The 21,232-nt window shown below is 40.9% G+C and overlaps 4 protein-coding genes across 4 annotated transcripts; all 4 read right to left on the reverse strand.

The window, feature by feature from the left end:
- Positions 1-21: 21 nt before the first annotated feature.
- LOC149053720 (uncharacterized) lies at positions 22-1,156 on the reverse strand. Its single transcript, XM_089183537.1, has 2 exons — positions 87-1,156; positions 22-28 (listed from the first exon to the last, which is right to left on the reverse strand). Exons 1-2 carry the CDS (start codon positions 1,154-1,156, stop codon positions 22-24), a joined length of 1,077 nt encoding a protein of 358 aa, XP_089039663.1.
- A 38-nt stretch (positions 1,157-1,194) lies between these two features.
- LOC149053721 (uncharacterized) lies at positions 1,195-4,126 on the reverse strand. Its single transcript, XM_089183543.1, has 4 exons — positions 2,425-4,126; positions 1,831-1,899; positions 1,322-1,503; positions 1,195-1,278 (listed from the first exon to the last, which is right to left on the reverse strand). The coding sequence occupies exons 1-4, from the start codon at positions 4,124-4,126 to the stop codon at positions 1,195-1,197; spliced, it is 2,037 nt and encodes a 678-aa protein (XP_089039669.1).
- A 2,888-nt stretch (positions 4,127-7,014) lies between these two features.
- On the reverse strand, positions 7,015-9,615 carry LOC149053722 (uncharacterized). The gene is made up of 3 exons (XM_089183555.1): positions 9,579-9,615; positions 8,320-8,538; positions 7,015-7,427 (listed from the first exon to the last, which is right to left on the reverse strand). The coding sequence occupies exons 1-3, from the start codon at positions 9,613-9,615 to the stop codon at positions 7,099-7,101; spliced, it is 585 nt and encodes a 194-aa protein (XP_089039681.1). The 3' UTR covers positions 7,015-7,098.
- Positions 9,616-15,779: 6,164 nt separating this feature from the next.
- On the reverse strand, positions 15,780-18,923 carry LOC149053723 (uncharacterized). Its single transcript, XM_089211452.1, has 3 exons — positions 18,365-18,923; positions 18,092-18,139; positions 15,780-16,188 (listed from the first exon to the last, which is right to left on the reverse strand). The coding sequence occupies exons 1-3, from the start codon at positions 18,555-18,557 to the stop codon at positions 15,815-15,817; spliced, it is 615 nt and encodes a 204-aa protein (XP_089067578.1). The 5' UTR covers positions 18,558-18,923; the 3' UTR covers positions 15,780-15,814.
- Positions 18,924-21,232: the final 2,309 nt, after the last annotated feature.

The following is a 21,232-nucleotide window of genomic DNA, read 5'->3' on the forward strand; positions in this document are numbered from 1 at the left end:
CGATCTCTAGACCACTTGACATTAGTGTCTCGATGATTCCGACATTACCATCCTTTGAAGCGGCGTGCAGTGAATTTTTTCCTGACTGGTCTGTAATAGAGGGATTGGCTCCCTTGTCTAAAAGATAATTCACAGCTTCAATCTTGCCACAAGCTGCAGCCAACATCAATGGTGTAGCTCCGCTGTTATCTTTTAGATCGATCTCTAGATCACATGACATTAGTGTCCATATGATTGCAACATTACCATCCTGTGAAGCGGCGTGCAGTGAATTTCTTTCTGACTGGTCTGTAATAGAGGGATCGGCTCCATTGTCTAAAAGATAATTTACAGCTTCAATCTTGGCACAAGCTGCAGCCAACATCAATGGTGTAGCTCCGCTATTATCTTTTAGATCGATCTCTAGACCACGTGACATTAGTGTCTCGATGATTGCAACATTACCATCCTTTGAAGCGGCGTGCAGTGAATTTTTTCCTGACTGGTCTGTAATAGAGGGATTGGCTCCCTTGTCTAAAAGATAATTCACAGCTTCAATCTTGCCACAAGCTGCAGCCAACATCAATGGTGTAGCTCCGCTGTTATCTTTTAGATCGATCTCTAGATCACATGACATTAGTGTCCATATGATTGCAACATTACCATCCTGTGAAGCGGCGTGCAGTGAATTTCTTTCTGACTGGTCTGTAATAGAGGGATCGGCTCCATTGTCTAAAAGATAATTTACAGCTTCAATCTTGGCACAAGCTGCAGCCAACATCAATGGTGTAGCTCCGCTATTATCTTTTAGATCGATCTCTAGACCACGTGACATTAGTGTCTCGATGATGGCAACATTACCACCCTTTGAAGCGGCGTGCAATGAATTTCTTCCTGACTGGTCTCTAATAGAGGGATCGGCTCCATTGTCTAAAAGATAATTTACAGCTTCAATCTTGCCTAAAGCTGCAGCCAGCATCAATGGTGTAGCTCCGCTATTATCTTTTGCATCGATCTGTAGATCACGTGACATTAGTGTCTCGATGATTGCAACATTGCCATCCTGTGAAGCAGCGTGCAGTGAATTTTTTCCTGACTGATCTGTAATAGAGGGATTGGCTCCCTTGTCTAAAAGATAATTCACAGCTTCAATCTTGCCACAAGCTGCAGCCAACATCAATGGTGTAGCTCCGCTATTATCTTTTAGATCGATCTCTAGATCACGTGACAGTAGTGTCCATATGATTGCAACATTACCATCCTGTGAAGCGGCGTGTAGTGAATTTCTTTCTGACTGGTCTGTAATAGAGGGATCGGCTCCATTATCTAAGAGATAATTTACAGCTTCAATCTTGCCTAAAGCTGCAGCCAGCATCATTGGTGTAGCTCCGCTATTATCTTTTGTATCGATCTCTAGATCACGTGACATTAGTGTCTCGATGATTACAACATTGCCATCCTGTGAAGCGGCGTGCAGTGAGTTTTTTCCTGACTGGTCTGTAATAGAGGGATCTGCTCCATTGTCTAAAAGATAATTTACAGCTTCAACCTTGCCACAAGCTGCGGCCAACATCAGTGCTGTAGCTCCGCTATTATCTTTTAGATCGATCTCTAGACCACGTGACATTAGTGTCTCGATGATTGCGACATTACCATCCTGTGAAGCGGCGTGTATGGAATTTTTTCCTGTCTGGTCTGTAATAGAGGGATTGGCTCCATTGTCTAAAAGATAATTTACAGCTTCAATCTTGCCACAAGCTGCAGCCAACATCAACGGTGTAGCTTCGCTATTATCTTTTAGATCGATCTCTAGATCACGTGACAGTAGTGCCCATATTGTTGCAACATTACCTTTCTGTGAAGCGGCGTGCAGTGAATTTCTTTCTGACTGGTCTGTAATAGAAGGATCGGCTCCATTGTCTAAAAGATAATTTACAGCTTCAATCTTGCCACAAGCTGCAGCCAACATCAATGGTGTAGCTCCGCTATTATCTTTTAGATCGATCTCTAGACCACGTGACATTAGTGTCTCGATGATGGCGACATTACCACCCTTTGAAGCGGCGTGCAATGACTTCCTTCCTGACTGGTCTCTAATAGAGGAATCGGCTCCATTGTCTAAAAGATAATTTACAGCTTCAATCTTGCCACAAGCTGCAGCCAGCATCAATGGTGTAGCTCCACTATTATCTTTGAGATCGATCTCCAAACCACGTGACATTAGTGTCTCCATGACTGCGACATTACCACCCTGTGCAGCATTGTGCAGTAAACTTCTTCCTGACTGGTTTCTGAGAGAAGGATCGGCTCCTTTGTCTAAAAGATAATTTAAAGCTGCAACCTTGCCACAAGCTGCAGCCACTATCAATGGTGTAGCTCCGCTATTATCTTTGAGATCGATCTCTAGACCACGTGACATTAGTGTCTCGATAATGGCAACATTACCACTCTGTGCGGCGGCATGCAATAAATTTCTTCCTGACTGGTGTCTCATAGAGGGATCAGCCCCCTTGTCTAAAAGATAATTTACAGCTTCAATCTTGCCACAAGCTGCAGCCAACATCAATGGCGTAGCTCCGCTATAATCTTTTAGATCGATATCTAGACCACGTGACATTAGTGTCTCGATGATTGCGACATTATCACCCTGTGAAGCGGCGTGCAGTGAATTTCTTCCAGACTGGTATCTAATAAAGGGATCGGCTCCTTTTTCTAAAAGATAATTTACAGCTTTAATCTTGCCACAAGCTGCAGCCAACATCAATGGTGTAGCTCCGCTATTATCTTTTAGATCGATCTCTAGACCACGTGACATTAGTGTCTCGATGATTGCGACATTACCACCCTCTGAAGCGGCGTGAAGTGAATTTCTTCCAGACTGGTCTGTAATAGAGGGATCGGCTCCATTTTCTAAAAGATAACTTACAGCTTCAATCTTGCCACAAGCTGCAGCCAACATCAATGGTGTAGCTCCGCTATTATCTTTTAGATCGATCTCTAGACCACGTGACATTAGTGTCTCGATGATTGCGATATTACCATCCTCTGAAGCGGCGTGTAGTGAATTTTTTTCTAACTGGTTTGTTATAGAGGGATTGGCTCCCTTATCTAAAAGATAATTTACAGCTTCAATCTTGCCACAAGCTGCAGCCAACATCAATGGTGTAGCTCCGCTATTATCTTTTAGATTGATCTCTAGATCACGTGACATTAGAGTTTTGATGATTGCAACATTACCATCCTGTGAAGCGGCGTGCAGTGAATTTCTTTCTGACTTGTCTGTAATAGAGGGATCGGCTCCATTGTCTAAAAGATAATTTACAGCTTCAATCTTGCCACAAGCTGCAGCCAACATCAATGGTGTAGCTCCGCTATTATCTTTTAGATCGATCCCTAGACCACGTGACATTAGTGTCTCGATGATGGCAACATTACCACTCTGTGCAGCGGCGTGCAGTAAATTTATTCCTGACTGGTCTGTAATAGAGAGATCAGCCCCCTTGTCTAAAAGATAATTTACAGCTTCAATCTTGCCACAAGCTGCAGCCAACATCAATGGTGTAGCTCCGCTATTATCTTTTGTATCGATCTCTAGACCACGTGACATTAGTGTCTCGATGATGGCAACATTACCACTCTGTGCAGCGGCGTGCAGTAAATTTATTCCTGACTGGTCTGTAATAGAGAGATCAGCCCCCTTGTCTAAAAGACAATTTACAGCTTCAATCTTGCCACAAGCTGCAGCCAACATCAATGGTGTAGCTCCGCTATTATCTTTTGTATCGATCTCTAGACCACGTGACATTAGTGTCTCGATGATGGCGACAATACCACCTAGTGAAGTGGCGTGCAGTGAATTCCTTCCTGACTGGTCTGTGATAGAGGGATCGGCTCCAATGTCTAAAAGATAATTTGCAGCTTCAATCTTGCCACAAGCTGCAGCCAGCATCAATGGTGTAGCTCCTCTATTATCTTTTAGATCAATCTCTAGACCACGTGATATTAGTTTATCGATGATGGCAACCTTACCACCCTTTGAAGCGGCGTGCAATGAATTCCTTCCTGACTGGTCTCTAATATAGGGATCGGCTCCTTTGCCTAAAAGATAATTTGCAGCTTCAATCTTGCCAGACGATGCAGCCAACATAAATGGTGTCGTGCCTACATTGTCTTTTGAATTGACATTTAGGTTACGTGACATTAGCGTCTCGATGATTGCGGCATGACCACCCAATGAAGCGGCGTGCAGTGGATTTTTGCCAGAGTGGCTTACAATAAAGGGATCAGCTCTCTTGTCTAAGAGGTAATTTATGGCACCTATTTTGCCAGTAAAAGCAGCTAAAATCAAAGCCGTAATTCCATCATTATTTTTTGTGTTGATATCCAGGCCATGTGACAACATATCCTCGATGATGACAAAGTTGTCAGCCTGCACAGCTGAAGACAGTGAGTTCCAATTGTTGCCTGTTACCGTCTGAGTGTCACGTTTGTCTGAAAAAGAAAGTAAATGAAAGAAAAATTTCATAGCAAAATAGACATATCTTTCGGTATTTTGTGTTGATAAGAACGTTTATACTCATTATACAAAAACAGACCGTCAAAGATTGCATGTGGCTTCTGATATAATACACTTTTTAGAGCATTGGAAAGAACTAGAGGTTGTATAATGACGATAGAATGTAGTTTTGCAGGGGCTAACTCGAAAGCCTAATGGTTCCCTCACCCTCCGGCCGGGCCCCAACGTTATTACGTACGCTTCTTTTATTTTTCTTATTTTATTGCAATTCCATTTTTTGAGACATTTTTTTCATACAAAACGGCATTCCGCGTTTTAGGATATTCCATCATTACGCCGATCCACCGTTCCTCCATTCCATTTTTTATTTATATAATTCAAGGTATCGTATCTCGCAGCTTGCTGTTTTCGCAATTTGAGTGGCTCTTTTCAGCATAATAATAATAATAATAATAATAATAATAATAATAATAATGATAATAATAATTGCGGGCGACAAGAGGAGCACGTAATCCTAATCTCAACGTTGCTTTTACAAACGCTTGCGCGGCAGTTGTGTAGTTTGGCCCTGACTCGATTTTGCTCAAATAGTGAGTCTACCACTAAGAATGTATGGAATGCAAACAACGCTATTTTCTCACGCGCATCACGCGTAATCTGGAACTTGGAACACGTGAAGCTAACGCATAGCAACAGCGCCGACCAATCCAAATCAAGCGTGTCAATATCTAGATTCGACATTTCCGTTCATGTCGCGTTAGATGCCATTTCTCGGCCGCATTCCACCTCAAGCGAGTAGCGAGAGTGTTGTTCGTCTGTTAGTCCTTGACCTCAAGCGTCGAGCGAGAGTCGTATCTGTTCGTCTCAACGTTGCTTTTACAAACGCTTGCGCGGCAGTTGTGTAGTTTGGCCCTGACTCGATTTTGCTCAAATAGTGAGTCTACCACTAAGAATGTATGGAATGCAAACAACGCTATTTTCTCACGCGCATCACGCGTAATCTGGACCTTGTAACACGTGAAGCTAACGCATAGCAACAGCGCCGACCGATCCAAATCAAGCGTGTCAATATCTGGATTCGACATTTCCGTTCATGTCGCGTTAGATGCCATTTCTCGGCCGCATTCGGCCTCAAGTGAGTAGCGAGAGTGTTGTTCGTCTGTTAGTCCTTGACCTCAAGCGTCGAATGAGAGTCGTATCTGTTCGTCCTTTTAGTTCAAGCGTGGAGCGTAGGTATTGTTCGTCCTTGACCTGACAAGCGTATAGTCTGAGAATGTTGTCTCTGATCTCATAGAAGCGTGGAGCTGGAGCGTTGTCCCTCCTTCAGTCCTTGGAACGGGAGCGTTTATACATTATATTGTGAAATAATCTGAAATTTCTTCATATATTGGTCGTTTCGTTTCAGTAACAAGTAAATAATTGTTGCGTTACATCAATCATTTTGACTCGATCAATACGCGTATTTTATAACCTACAGTGATTTTCTTTACACCATGAAACAACATCAATTACAGCATATTGCCAAAACTAAGCAAACCAAAACAATGGGACTAGTGTCTCGTGGAATGATCCAGTGTTGGTAACTGTTTCACAGGTTTATTAAAATCACCCTATTATTAGTGTCAAAATAGAGGAAAAAGCGAGTGGAGTATGGAGGGTGTTCTCATGGACTAAATTTTAGCCCCGCAAATCTTTCATTAACCAAATAGCCGAAAATGCATCGTCCTCGCCCACATTTCCTAACCTTTGGTTATTACTAGTAATAATAATAATAATACTTAGCAAGGTAATTTGGTATTATCAACTGAGTTGATAAGTTTACCGTTAATTGGCCATCGTTAAGGGTTTCAAAGCTGACGTTTCGAGCGTTAGCCCTTCGTCAGAGCGAATGAAGGAATTGTGGTGCCTGTGTATGTTTCTATGCAGAAAAGGGAGAAACGCTTTTGGTGGAAACATGGTGACTAGAATAGATAAGTTGAACGAAAAGTGTTCGTTGATAACCTGGCATTAAGAGTGCCGATCTGAAAGATAACTTCTTTTGTTCGAGGGTTTAACGGCATTCAAAAAATAAGTTTCACCTTCTAGACATAACATTTCAAACACGGTTTCCTGCATTTCACGAAGAATGATAACGGTTTTTTTGCTGTCATCACAACAAGATCAAAAACTAAACAAGCACAGAATGATAGCTTTTTACATAGATTCTAAGATTATAAAGCATTTCTGTAAACTTTTGATTAAGTCAAGTGATTTCTTACATTTCAGTTTTGATCGTTTGACTGATCGATGTAAGCCAAAATATAATTATATGTATATGTATTCTTGAGACATGGTTGAGTCAATGTCAATATGACATTTAAATATCGCATTGGATTGATTGACTTAACCATTAGACACTGTTGGGCAGTCGTTTTGAATTCGATGAATATCAATAGAAATCAACAAACTATTTGTTTGGCGGTGTTTGTTGGATCCGAAGTGACTGCTTAGCAGTGTCTGAGATATATATATATTGCTGTATTATTTAAAAGGAGTTGAACATATTTTTTATATTTTAAATAAATTTATAAATGTTATTATATATTAGTATTTTTTATGTTATATTATTGTAACACGACCCCACAAACCTCTGGCTTTAAATACTTATTGTGTTTAAATAAAGTTTTATTATTATTATTATTATTATTATTATTATTACTATTATTATCACAGAAACTAAGCTTTGTAATTTTGACTTTTCGATACTGACCACCGATATCCACGTCAAATTCAGATGGTGCTCCTTCAGTTCCCATACCGCTGTCAGATGCTTCAGACATTAAACTTTTCGTCTCAAACTGTAGACTTTCCTCGTATATTTTGATAAAATTCCATTTGTGTTCGTCAATACCCCGTGGCTTGTCTCCGAGCCTTTCGTAACTGGCATTCTGAACTAAAAAAAGCATAAAGAAACAACATGTTTTTGCCTAAAAATGTCATTTTAGAGTAGGAATGCATTCATGTGTTGAGAAGCTTTTTGGATGCTTAACAGTTTGCAGTGGGAGCAGGTTGAAGATAGAAAAACTTTAAGAAATAAGCTATGGCGCTCCTCGCAAGCTTTCCGTCGAGGTATAATCAAGAGAATACAAACAATCTCTTGGTATAATCTACTCTCGCTTTTATTAATTTAATCATCAAATTATCCGCGCACATGTACATATCTAATTTAATATATTAAAAGGCTAGAATGTCTAGAATACATTGTCTCTGAAAAGCCTTTGTAAGGAAAGTCAGTAAAGCACAGATATTTGCGAGCATGTAAGGAATGAAATCTCGAAAGGCCTGATCTGTTTCATTTCAGTTATAAACAGTTTTAACGAATCTCAGATTTTCTTTCGTTGGAGGAATTTGGTTGTGACACGAAAAAAATCTGTTGTCTTCTTATGACCCCCTTCCCTTGGTGGCAATAAAATGGCAGATAATTTTCTACAGTCCCCCCCCCTTTTATATCATGTTGGTTACGACTGATCCCCTATGAAAACCATGTGTTCCCCCCAGAAAATCCTCCACTAATTAAAAATAATCTTTCAAGTAAAATTCAGTCCATGTTAATCTCCCATAACCAATGTTAATAGTACTTTTGAGTACGTTTTTTCAAAATAATTTGTCTGTTATGGCATAAAGTGGCGTTTTTCCTCGGTTTTTATCATACCCATACCTATGTATTTAGCGGTTAACCTGTATTAAGCGGCAACCCCGTCATTCCCCGTGGGTGACCGCTTAATTAAGGTTTGACTGTAATTATTTTATTTAGCTTATCTTGAATGTTTGCATAATTTAGTTACCTTCCTCTGCTGGAATTATTTCTGCACCCATCCTTGTCTCCAAAAACTCAAGTGGAAGTCTGGTCGTTTGTGTCTCTTGATTCTCCACTCTCTCCTTTAGAAGTTGGAAATAATTCTCTAGTCTTTTCACTTTTACTTGCAATGTTTCATCCTCGTTCGGCGTTGTTGATATCACTGAATCAGAGTGTTCACATTTTCTTCCTGGCTCCTTCGCATGACCTAACAATAGACAATTTTAAGCAAATGAAGATCATCGCAGTATATACTCAACTTAAGCAGTTGAGAAATAAGGCCTGAAAAAAATTCAGGCCTGAACGGGAATCGAACCCATGACCTCTACGATACCGGTGCAGCGCTCTAACCAACTGAGCTATCAAGCCAACTGGGAGCTGGTCAATTGTGAGTTCGTTATATACCCGTAGATGGGGAAGGTGTGATAAGAATACATGAAAGTCATATATTTGTACTGCGGAAAATACATTTTAAGCAAATGAAGATCATCGCAGTATATACTCAACTTAAGCAGTTGAGAAATAATAACTCACAATTGACCAGCTCCCAGTTGGCTTGATAGCTCAGTTGGTTAGAGCGCTGCACCGGTATCGCAGAGGTCATGGGTTCGATTCCCGTTCAGGCCTGAATTTTTTTCAGGCCTTATTTCTCAACTGCTTAAGTTGAGTATATACTGCGATGATCTTCATTTGCTTAAAATGTATTTTCCGCAGTACAAATATATGACTTTCATGTATTCTTATCACAATAGACAATTTGCAGGCCACTGTGAGTTTCTTAGCTGAAGTTTCGAGAGTTAGCCCTTCCCCTGCACGAAGAAAAGGATTTACTTGGGTTTGCCAAGTGAGCAAATATAAAGCAAATTTAGTGATCTAAATTTGTACCACGTTTGCGGAAAAAACGGTCTTGGTGCGCAAATGTGATGGAAATGTGACATTGTGCTCATTGTTTACTGCATTATAAACAAAATGAGTAAAAACATATTTTACAATGTGAACTGAAAAATTCACAAGAGCAACATATCTATATTATTAAACAAATGTAAGTCCTACTAAACACAATAAATTGCATTCAATTTTCATTCTTCCTTCTCTCCCAATATAGGTACACATTATCTTTTAAAATATATAATTTACAAAAGTATTTAAGGATCAGGTTGCTTGAGAAACTTTTTTTCCTACTTTGACTCAATCATTTAGATCTGTATCTTGTACACCACACTATACTAGTTTATTTAACTGGCTTACTAGTAGCATAATCATCTTTACCAAAATGGTTGTTCATCTGTCCCTATGTCAACCTAGAATAGTTCCTCGTTATCATTGAATCAACGAAGTATGGAAGTTTGTTTGTGAAGAACCATAGACAGATCTGACAGCTTATGGAGATGGGGTTTAACCTTTATTTCCCAAGACCTAATTATTAAGTCTCCCCTCTGGCAGCTACAAATTTCCTTGTAAATTTGTTGCGAGAATTTGGTGTTAAATCAAGATAACAACTTCTATCTGATAAGTTTGAGTATTCTCATTGCATGTTTGTTGGATAATGTATGGATATTATTATGAGAAGTTGCACGTTATTCACATCTGGGAGTTAAAGGGTTAAGTAACACGAAGCTGGAAATCCTTAAGATTACAAAGGAGCAATCGGTCACGCGATTGATAAGAAGAACACACGTCCGCGGACAGATTGCGTAACACATTGAAAAAGTAATCGATGGAGTTCACGGCCTTAAGATAACCGTTCAAGAAAATAGGTTTGAAGCTGAAGAAGATAAAGAAGGCATTTTTGAAAGGAGCGCACAAATTGAAGAAAGAGAGGGTGAATTTTAGAAAGCCGAGTTAGCGATTAAAGAATTGGAGGGTGCCGAAATGGTCGAAATGGAAACCGCAGCGAAGGAAGAAGAAGAGCGAGCCAAAAAAAAAAGAGAGAAGAAATTCGACGACGAAGTGAAGTTAGAGAAAGCCAAACTAGAGCAGAAACTTAAACATGAGAAGAAAATCGACAAGAAAAGAGATCAAACAAATCAAAGAACAAATTAACGTGAAGTAAAAGGAAGACAATGCGTCCATTACGACCAGCCAAACCACTTATCGACAAACTGCGATAATGTCACGTCGGTCTCCGAACGAAGAAAGCTACTTATCCAAAAGCAATTATGTTTTAGCTGCACCGGTCCAAATCACAGAGCCGAGGAGTGCCACTGCGTTACGAAATGTTCATACTGCCGAAGGAGACACTACTCATCAATCTGTGAGAACATCTCTGTTTGGATACAAAAAACCTGAGCACATGTTAGTTGCCACTGGGAAAAGCAGTGTAACCTACCCGGTGTTTGTCGTTGAAGTTTGTGGTATTCGGTGCCGTGCGCTACTGGACACTGGAGCCGGAAACTCATACGCGTCAGCAGCCTTACCTGGTCGAATAGGTAAACAGCCAGTGCGGAAAGAGTTCAGAAGGATCGAAACGCTTGTGCTAACAACAGACAAAGAAATCGAAATCCAGACGTGGGGATTGAAAACCTCTTGGGAAATTTTCACCCGCGCACAGAGATAACAAAGGTGAACGTGATGTGTTACTAACCCTAACCAATCCTTGGTTCAAAGACATCTTAGCGAAGTGTAACCACCTAAGAGGAGTGGAAATAGATGATGTTAAATTGAAGAGAGAGCTCCCCGTCCAGTGAATCCTCAGAACAAGCGAATACGCAAGAATCAAGAAGAAGACCACACCCAAAATGGGGAAACCTGGAGAACTGATAGCTGAACTTACGCGTTTTGGATGGACCCTTATGTCTTCTGGGAGCGAACCAGACCTAACCAAGATGTTTCTGACCCAGACATCCAGACTTGACGCAGGGAATGGTGTAGCGAGCGCTTAAGGAACATGACAGGACGGAAAATGCGTGCACTGTAAGTATCTCCCGTCGTCCTATACAAAGCCTTAGAAAAGTTTTCTAAGGCTTTGTATGGGACAACGGGAAGTACTTACAGTGCACTCTTTTTCCGTCCTGTCATGCCAGAAGGAAAAGAGTTCTACCTTCCATACAAAGCCGTAGTGCGAAAGACAGACTGTCCCGTGGCTCTAGCAGACGATCTAAAACAAGCGTTTTTGCAAGTGAGGATCAGAGAGGGAGACCGAGACGCGATGAGGTTTCATTGGTTGAAGGACCTAAAGACCATGTAAGTGGAGACACTCAGATTCACACGAGCACTATTCGGGCTCAGATTCACACGAGCACTATTCGGGCTCAGATTCACGCGAGCACTATTCGGGCTGTCCACATCACCATTCCTTCACGGAGGAATTATAGAGCAGCACCTGCGAAACCTTCAGCAGAATTTCCCAAACGAAGTCGAAGAAGTTAGATGGAGCCTCTATGATGACTACCTGATTACCGGTGCAACAACTGTAATCGAGACACAACACTTGAAGCAAGCAGCCCGGGCTATTTTCAGAGAAGGGAGATTCCAGTTGTACATCTGGCATTCAAATTTGCTATCCTTAGAAGAGCCATCATCCTCAGAGAAAGCGGCAGAAGAACATTCAACCACTCAACAGGAAGCAAGTCACAGCCTTGCCGCACCCGTGGAGGAAACACCAGGGCAACAACCAACTACTGCGCTAAATGCAAGCCAAAGCTTCGCCAAGTATTATATGGATGTAAAGATGGGGGAGACCAAATTGCTAGGCAGACCGTGGAACAAAACAGTGGACACATTAGAAGTGGCCTTTCCCGCCCCAATCGTCAAAGTAACTTAGAGAGAAATCCACAGGAAGATAGCCAAGATGTAGGACCCTTTGGGATTAGCTTCACTCGTCACCTCAGCTAGAAAGATGCTGTACAGAGAAACATGCAACGCCCGAGTACCTTGGGACTGTGGTGTTCCCAGAGAGCTAAAGATCGCGTGGGAGAATTGGGAAAGAGTGTTGACTGGAAAAGTAGACGTCCTACGAAGCCACGTCCGACCACAAAGACGCAAGCTGAGCCACAGTCATTAGGTAAGTACTGACAGTCACCATTGAAACAAAGACGGACATGATGAGCTGATGCAGAAATGGGACCTGTGGACAACCATCCTAGTCGGGTCGTAGGTGTTGCGCTTTATTCGAAACTGCAGAGCTAAGGCCAGTAAATAATCACCGGACAAATGACCACTCAAAAAACTAGTAAGCAGATGAGGTTCTGGGAAAAAGGGACACAAGTCAAATGCCAGGCTACGAGCAGGTTTCAGGAAGATCAGCAACGTCTTAATCTCCAGAAGAACGCAGATGGTCTGTACGAATGCAGAGGGTGTATCCAGGGAGACTACCCCATTTATCTTCCAGATGGTGCTTTGTTTAGCAAAAAGCTGGTAATGCACGCCCACCTTCAGACTCTCCATGGGGGAGTCAGTTTGAAGATGGCGAAGATACGAGAGAAATATTGGGTACCTCGCCTCAGACGACTAACAAAGAGAGTAATAAATGAGTGCAGTGGGTGTAAACGCTTTTAAGTAAACACTCTAGCAAACCCACCGACTGGAAACCTACCCAAGGAAAGAACAGAAGGATCAGTGCCCTTCAAATCCATCGGAGCCGACTTCACTGGGTCTATCAAGTACTTCAGCAAGAAGAAAAGGGAGATGAACGTATATATTCTACCATTTGCATGTAGCTTAATCCGTGCCGTCTATTTGGATCTACAACCAGATCAAACAAGGGAAAAGTTTTTATGCAGTCTGAAACGTTTCGAGGAGAGACGAGGTCGGCTAGAAAAAATCATCTCCGATAATGGGAGAACCTTAGTTTCAGCACGCAAATGGTTAAAGAACGTTCAACAAGATAAGAAGATGAAAGACTGGCTAGCCAAGCAAAACACCCAGTGGCAGTTTATTCTCAGTAGAGCTCCATGGCGGGGCGGTCAGTTCGAAAGTCTGATTGTCGTCATGAAGCAGAGTATGTACAAAGTAATCGGAAACGGTCACCTGCGCTGGCATAAATTGGAAGAGGTCATCTTGGATGTGGAGACAACACTTAACAACAGACCTCTTGGTCATTTAGAAGACGACATTCAAATGCCAATTTTGACCCCAACCTTATGCTGTTTGGACAGCCAAATCAAATTCCTGAAGAACCAACAAATGCTGATTATGACCTCAGAAAACCAAGTACCTACGGAAATGTAAGGGCGTCCTATGGAAAAGATGGACAACCGAGTACCTAAAGGCCCTAAGAGAGCGTCATGATCTCAACCATCAAACGGAAGAAGCTACCTTGAAAGAAGGAGACGTGATCTTTATCAAAGGAGAGAAGCGTAAGAGGCAAATGGAAGTTGGTGTAGTGGAACGCCTGATTCAAGATCGAGACGGAGTGATAAGAGGGGCGCAGCTTAGAGCTGGGAAGACACACCCTAAGAGACTACTGCAGCTACTGTATCCTCTTGAATTAACTTGCGACAGATCTGAACGAAGGAGAGGAGAGACGCTAAGAGCTGATGCCAGAGAATTCCAGCCGGGAAGAGCCGCAGCAGATGCATGCTAGCGAATAGCTGCTATAGCTCAAGACAAACTAAACGAGGATTAGACTTTACAAGTGACATTTCACTTTCAAATTAGTGACAGTTGTGTTTTTAGACTGTAGATTTATCGTGTTCTACATTTGCCTCATTGAGAGTCAAATGGGGGGGGGGGGGGAATGAGGCGTTACATTGAATCTGTTGATAGGTTCGTGACGAAAGTACAGAAATATTATACATTATTTGAGTTGATTGATTGTGAGATTGGAGTTACTAGTGAGTAGGAGAATACAATAATGTACATCAAACCATTGTGATTGTTTGTCGCGAGATCACTTACAACATGGCTTGTTCAGAACATTAGAACTGCTTCTTACACTGGTGTATTTTCTCGTGCCAAATACTCATGGTACCTGTCTTAATGTTGGTAACAAATAATAAATGCAACTCAGGAAAACCACAGGTTTTTCTCAAGGAAATAACTTATGTCCTCAAATTCACACGTGATCAGTAAATGAATGAAGTGATTTCAAGACGAAAAGTTCGAACAGTAGCTTACCTTAGGATCTTTGTGTCGCAAGTAATAAATTCAAGACCGCTTGTCTGAGAAATATGCAGAGAAATATGCATCCTAAGGCACACTCGCTGATCTTTTTACATTCACTACGCCTTTCTTATCCCGCCCATTCGAAAATGAGCACGAAAAAAACGCTTGGACCCCAATATCGCTGCTCGGCGGAAACGAAGCCTTTATTGTGTTCATTGCGTAGCTACTTAAATCATTAACCTTTTCCTCATCCTTAACCAATCGAACGCCGGTTTTCATCGACGGACGCTTGAAGGATGTGTTCAAATCTCCAACGATGGATTCAAATGCAAGCGCCGGTTAAGGTTCGTCGATGGAAAACCATTGCCGTTCTTTACAGGATATGAAACTGAACAAGCAAGGCCCAACAAATCGAGGAAGCTATAAGAAAGACTTATGAAGCCTTTACGCTGCTTTATGGGACTCAGTGTTCGTGTTTGAATTATTTTTGAGTCACGGCTTAGTTTGCAAAGACCACCCGAAGCTCAGAAAAGCAACCAGCCATAAAGAACTGATTTGTTAAAGATCTAACTACACGAGTCGAAAGTCTCACGTGAAAGCAACCCGCTTAATGATACCGAAGACCGACAAGATCAGCAGCGAAAGGTTTTTCAAGCGTATGGAGGCCTTAGTACAGTAATCGAAGAGAATCCCCCAAGCATGACTACAGATCGAGTACTTCAATAGATTCACAATGCAGAGTAAATTTGAATAAGCATCGATGCTTTAACCACGTACCTAGCCCGGAGCAAATATTTCAAGCGCGTGCAAACCTACTTGCATACTTATGCTTGAACCACATACACAAACCTTGTCCAGTGTTGATACTTTGTACACATGACAAACCTAACGAACAAGTTTGTTGTTGATATTTTACACAAATTTACTACCCTAGCAAAGGGCTTCTATGACGATGATTTGGCAGCATTTGCAAACCACTGTAAACTTGTTCAAAGTTAACAGTTTGACCACATTTGCTTCCCTAAGCAAACATGTATGCTGTGCAAAGTTTGCACCTTTTTTGCTACCCCAGAAAAACATCGGCAAAAAAATAAATTTGACCACGTATTTGCGAAGGGTGTAAAGTAACGTCAACTGCATGACAGCGCTCAACATTTAATACGTAAGCAAAAATGATGCAAAGATGATCTTTGCCACTGAGCAAAAATTAGCAAACTTAGGCAAAAGTGAAATTTGTTTCATTTTTGCCCAACGTTTGCAACCCAGGAAAATCCATTTTTTTCGTCCAGTGTTCATTACAATGAGTAAAGTACGAGTCAAGGTAATTAAAACACTTATTTGAAGACAGAGTGAAAACTGATTTGTGATATAGTTAAATATCTTACACTAAAATGACCCTGTTGAACGAATTTTTTGCGTTGTCTAGAGAGTACACTTGCTTAGTTACCTTTGGCTTCATTATTTAGATCAATGCAAGCTCTCCTGTAATCTTCTTCCTCAATTGTTGCTGTTAGTTCAACTTTCTCTTCAGCTTCAGCAAGAAGCTTAACTTTCTCAGTCACCAAGAAGTCGTACAGGCGTGTCTTGAGCGTACCGTCCTGGTACATATTCCACAAAGTGGTGAGCCCATTTAAACTGTTTGCCTGAACTGTGAAGCAGACACTCCCTTCACCCATGTCGGCGAGTTCTGTATCAGGGGGAAGAACCCGTTCGGCAAAGCTTCTAAAAAACTGACCAACAGACTCCCAGTTGGCCAAAATTTCAGCGAAAGTTACCGCTTTTCGACCAACTAGAAGCCACGTCTTTAAGGGAACTAGTGAAAATACAATTGAAAAATAACCAAAAACAAAAAACAAAAAACGAATCATAAAGGGTAACTTTGAAAAGAAATCTCCTACCAAATTTCAATCAAAGAACGAACGTTTCGTTGGTAATTTTTTTGGTCACTCCCAATGAGAAGGTATCATCATCAACATGAACATCAACATCATGATGAAATTTGATAGTGGTTCAGGAATAGAAGGAGTCGAATTCGAAGGTATTGAAATAAATGAACGAAGACAACGCAGCTAAAAAAGGATTTTTCAGCTATGATCGGTGTTGCTCACCCCCGTACAAGTCAGGAGATGTTTCTGATGTTTATGATGCGGATGATGGAGATGAGAAATATGTGTATGTTCATTGGGGGAGTGTGTAGATCTTATCCCTTGCAAATTAACTGTGCGTCATAATAAAGTTCGGATATAACGCCCGCTGTCATTGGTTGAAAGAGCGTGCTCTAGGAGAGTACAAAGCATAGATAAATTTGACCATCCAGAAAACTCAACATATTTGATAGCACTAATGAGAAAGTGATTGGAAAAGTCAAAGAAAGAAAAAATTTAGTTCCAACGCTTGGGAAATTCCAACGCGTAGGAAATGAACTGGTTAGTATCTGGGTATCTTTCACCTCGGAACTGATTTTATGTACAATGCATTAAACACTTGCTGATAGGTCGAAAAAAATCATGTGACTATCATATGACCTTAAAACAATAGCAATGCTATGGCTCATTTCCTCAGAAAAGTCCCTGTTGTATTACATTATTGACTTCCTGTTTTTCTGAGAATGTCACGTAATAGAAAACTGCTGTGAGATCATATCGCTAGCCTCCTATAGTATTCCAACGCTTTGATCTTATAAAATGATTCCATCAAATTATGTCCATCTTTCATATCCATAAAATTATTTCTTTTTAGTAACATGTAATTTACCAAAATGTCGAAAAATAATATGCCCGAAATGATTTGGAATACGTTTGATTTGAAAATGGTCTGGAACCGCCGTGTACAATACTATTACGGATTCAATTCTCAGAAGATGACGCAATTAACTCTTTCTCTATTTGTTACAAAGTTTGGCCTGATAGCCACACTTATTAGTAAAGTTAGAATTAGAAGAAAACGATTCACTGAGCAACCAATTTACGCTACTATTCTATCCCCAAGACCAAACATTTGTGTGTAACCCTGAGATCACGCATGAAATTAGCACAGCTGCATTCAGGTCAAGCTTAGCAAACGCTGAAGCTGGAAAAGGAGTCCAAAAATGTATAAAAACAAAGGTTCTCTTTACATGCAATCAGCTCTCCTATACAATTTATTCGTCTAACCGTATTTCCTGGGCACTAATGAATGCCTCATCTAAGCAAGCTCTTTCTTAAACATGTAGATTAATGATATTCTCTCCGCAGACGAAACAAGAAACGATATTTTAAGATAAATAAGGAAACATGAGTGTTGCATCCTTTGCGTCAACTGATTACCAAAAACGTTCTATGCCTAGTTGGGAACTCTACAGGCCTGGGAACTCTAGTAATAAAGACGGTCCAATAGCATCTTAAGAGCAGATTTTCCGGGCACAGTCACCTATGTAAGCACTGACAATTGTAAAGTCTTCTGAAGTATGCTTATGCGCAGTGCCCACTGTCTCACCCCTTTATCATTGGGAATGACCCGCAAAGCCGTAGTGCTACACAGCAACGACATCGAAATACATACAACATCCACTGGAAGTGCCTCAGTTGTTATGTAAAAACTTCAGAAAGCTTTCTCCAATCAAAGATCACTTGAATTGGTCGTTTCTGACAAACTTAAGATATCACTTCATGATACCTTGTAAATTTTAATACACAACGAACAATTATTTCACATGATCACGTGAAAGTTCTGCTTACCTTCGACCGCCCTTTTGGCAACAGCTTTGCCCCAAGAGTACACTTTCGCTTAAAATGAAAAGAATTAAAGAACATAGTTATCATGAGAGACACCAGACAAGATCTCTATATCAAGGATCAAGGAAAAAGTCGATGTTAAATCAGTTCAGTGATATGCGTGTGCGAAAACGCACGTAATATTCTGCTGTAAAATCTCCCCATATCTCTCGTATGCTCCTACTACACTCAATTGCCTTAAGCGTTTACATACACAAACACAAAATTTTTATTTACCTTTCCTTCTTTCGGCTGCATCGTTGTTATTTCGTCGCTGCTCATACTCCTCGATCTCTCTCACCAAGTCCTCCTTCCCTATTTCTGTCAAAATCTCTTTCAGAAAATCAAGTCTGCGAAATCCCAAACTTCCATGTTTTTCCAGTTCTTTGAACAATGTTCGAACATTGGAAATGCTCTCATCAAGCTCCATCGATATCTCTCTTTTACAAATATCCTTGAGTTGTTCCAGATGAATGCGTTCGTCGCTATCGAGTGCACCATGTACCTTTGCAAGTAAGTTTTTGTATTCTTTCCTTTTCTTCTCGAACTCTTTAAGTTTTTCCAACAGAGACAACTCATCTAAAGAAGCCAAGACTTCCTCCAAATCTCCAAGTCAGTCAATTCCCAATTGACTCTTTCCTTCTAGCCTTTCCAATAATGAATGAGCGTTTGGTAAGTTATCAGCCTCGTCTTTTAATCCACACAACGCGAGTAATTGTTGATGATCACGCTGACTGAGTTTTCTGCCTATCTCAAAGAGCAGACCCCTGTATGCGACATAAGACATGGCGATGTAGTACAGTTCAAATTCTTATTTAGACTGTAGTGGTATATTTCATGGCCGCTTTTGACTCGTCTGTGATAGCGGAAGGGGTTGTCTCAATTGGTAACCCAAAGTTGAGTTATCGTCACCGCCGTATCAGTTTCAGAATTTCAAATTGTTGTCCTTTCACGTCGCGTCTGTTCGTCCTAGGATCATACATTGTGGGTAACTTGGATGAACGGTGTATGATAATAATAATAATGGGTATTTATTTTGATGAATTACCCTTAGCCGGTAATGCAAAGCCTATGCGAGAGAGATGTCCCTGCTTTGGCAATTTATGGATTTTCTAGGGAATTTTTCCCACGTGTTGTTGAGTGCACTAAGTTTAACTGACAGCGGTTAAGCGTCGAAACTCGACCCCAACACAAACATATCCGCTTGACCTCAGCATGAGTTGTGAAAATGTCACTGTCACCATGATTACGAACCCTTCCGTGAAAACCGACTCTAAAGACGTTCACAAACATATCCGTGGCCACTGAACTAAGCTTGAGTTGTAAAAACGTCACCGTCACCATGACTACGAACCCTTCTATGGAAACATAATATTTATGGAGGCTTTTCTGTCTTTACTCAGCTTGCCTCCATTAAAGTAGCCGGTTGTGTTACAAGTTAAAGCGGAATGAAGCGTGTTGCAGAATTCTCCACTGCGTTAAGGAAAATCTCTCGGTGTTGGCGTTGTATCTCTCTGCAACAAATTCAGGATGTCATTTCGCTTGTTTACCCGTCGCGATCAAAACGCCTGGGATTTGCGTAAATTGTACACTTGTAGACGAGACGATGCTGTTTGGAATGATTTCAAAACTCATTTCTAGGATAAGTAGGTACCCTTGCCTGTTTTATTCAGCGTATTTGTGAAAATTTACCGCTACATTTAAACACGATTGTTAGCAAGCGATCCAAGATTTCAGGAAATAGTTCGCTTTTAACTGAGAGAGGCTTTAAGCAATGTAAGGGCTTTTATTTAATTCAGTCCTTTAACCCTACGTGAAGACTCTGAAAATTGCATATCTAAATTACATCTCGGTCTTAATATCTCTATAAAGTTCAATAAAATGTTAAAGAACTCATTTGGGGTATTTTTTCGTCTTCATGGGCCGTTTGAAGCGTCTTTTTACGAAATTACTTTTGGCTGGAGGCCGCTGGGGAAAGGGAAACAAGGCTTGCAACTTGATGGCCGCCAGCCGCGACCTCCTCCACGTCAAACTGAAGTTAACCCCAAATTACTGAAATTCTCTCCTAACTAACGACGGTTGTTGATCGATGACATGATGCTCGATCTCTTTTACGAATTTGAGCTTCATCCCTCCAATATTTTCCAAGAAAATAGATGCTGAAATGATTAGTATAGCTTTTTAAATATGATCATTACGCAGGCCGTTTCAAATTTACCATACAGTACAGCAATTTCCCATGGCAGCCCACCGCGGCACAAAAGCAAGCCCAGCGTGCCGTAGAGTTGTGTAAAGTCGAAACGTGGCTGAACTTCTCAGTTTGCATTGATGTATCAAACAAATGATTGTTGCTAAGAATTAGCCGAGCTTAGCCGGGTTGAGCAGAAATGGTGCAAATATAAGACAAAAGAAGAATAACGTGTCGGAAACGTGTTGGGGCCTGCTGGTAAGGGGCAAAGTCCCCTAGATGGCTCAGCTTAAGAGTAGAAGGAATATCGGGGGACTGGATTGAAGGATTGGGTCGGTGAAATTTCACTGAACAGGATAGGTAGGGTAAATATACAATCAGGATGAGGAAAATTGGAAAAGGCCGTTGATTTTAAGGATCTTGTTAACCGTGTCTCCCGTCTCACGTTTCTCTGATTGCTGAAAAACGATTGCTTAGGACGTATGTTTCTCGAATTGTCTTTACTAGGCACTATGACGCAACAACAGTATATTCTGTTTTCACCTGTAAATTTCTCAGAAAATCATCTCTCTCGAAAGTTTTCCAACAGGCTTTGTATTTTCGTACTCGACCCATGTCTCCAGCTCACATCATAACACATTGAACGCGGCGAATGCTGTTAATATAGAAATACGCCTTTGGAATTTTATAGACCTTTACTCATTGAGCTCTTCACAAAAAAGATAGATGTTTAAATATCAAAACCACTGGCAACTCATCAAATCTTTACTAAGTTAACTTAGCTAGAACTGCAAAACAAAAGAACTTAACCTACGAACGGTACACAAATGTAAGAAAGCCACAAACTGCGGGCAGAAATGGGAAACTTTTCTCCGTAACTGCCGAAAACCAGTTACAACTAGTAGCACTCCTGATGA

This window comes from Pocillopora damicornis, chromosome 1, assembly GCF_964200805.1.
Source record: "Pocillopora damicornis chromosome 1, jaPocDami1.2, whole genome shotgun sequence".
NCBI lineage: Eukaryota > Metazoa > Cnidaria > Anthozoa > Scleractinia > Pocilloporidae > Pocillopora > Pocillopora damicornis.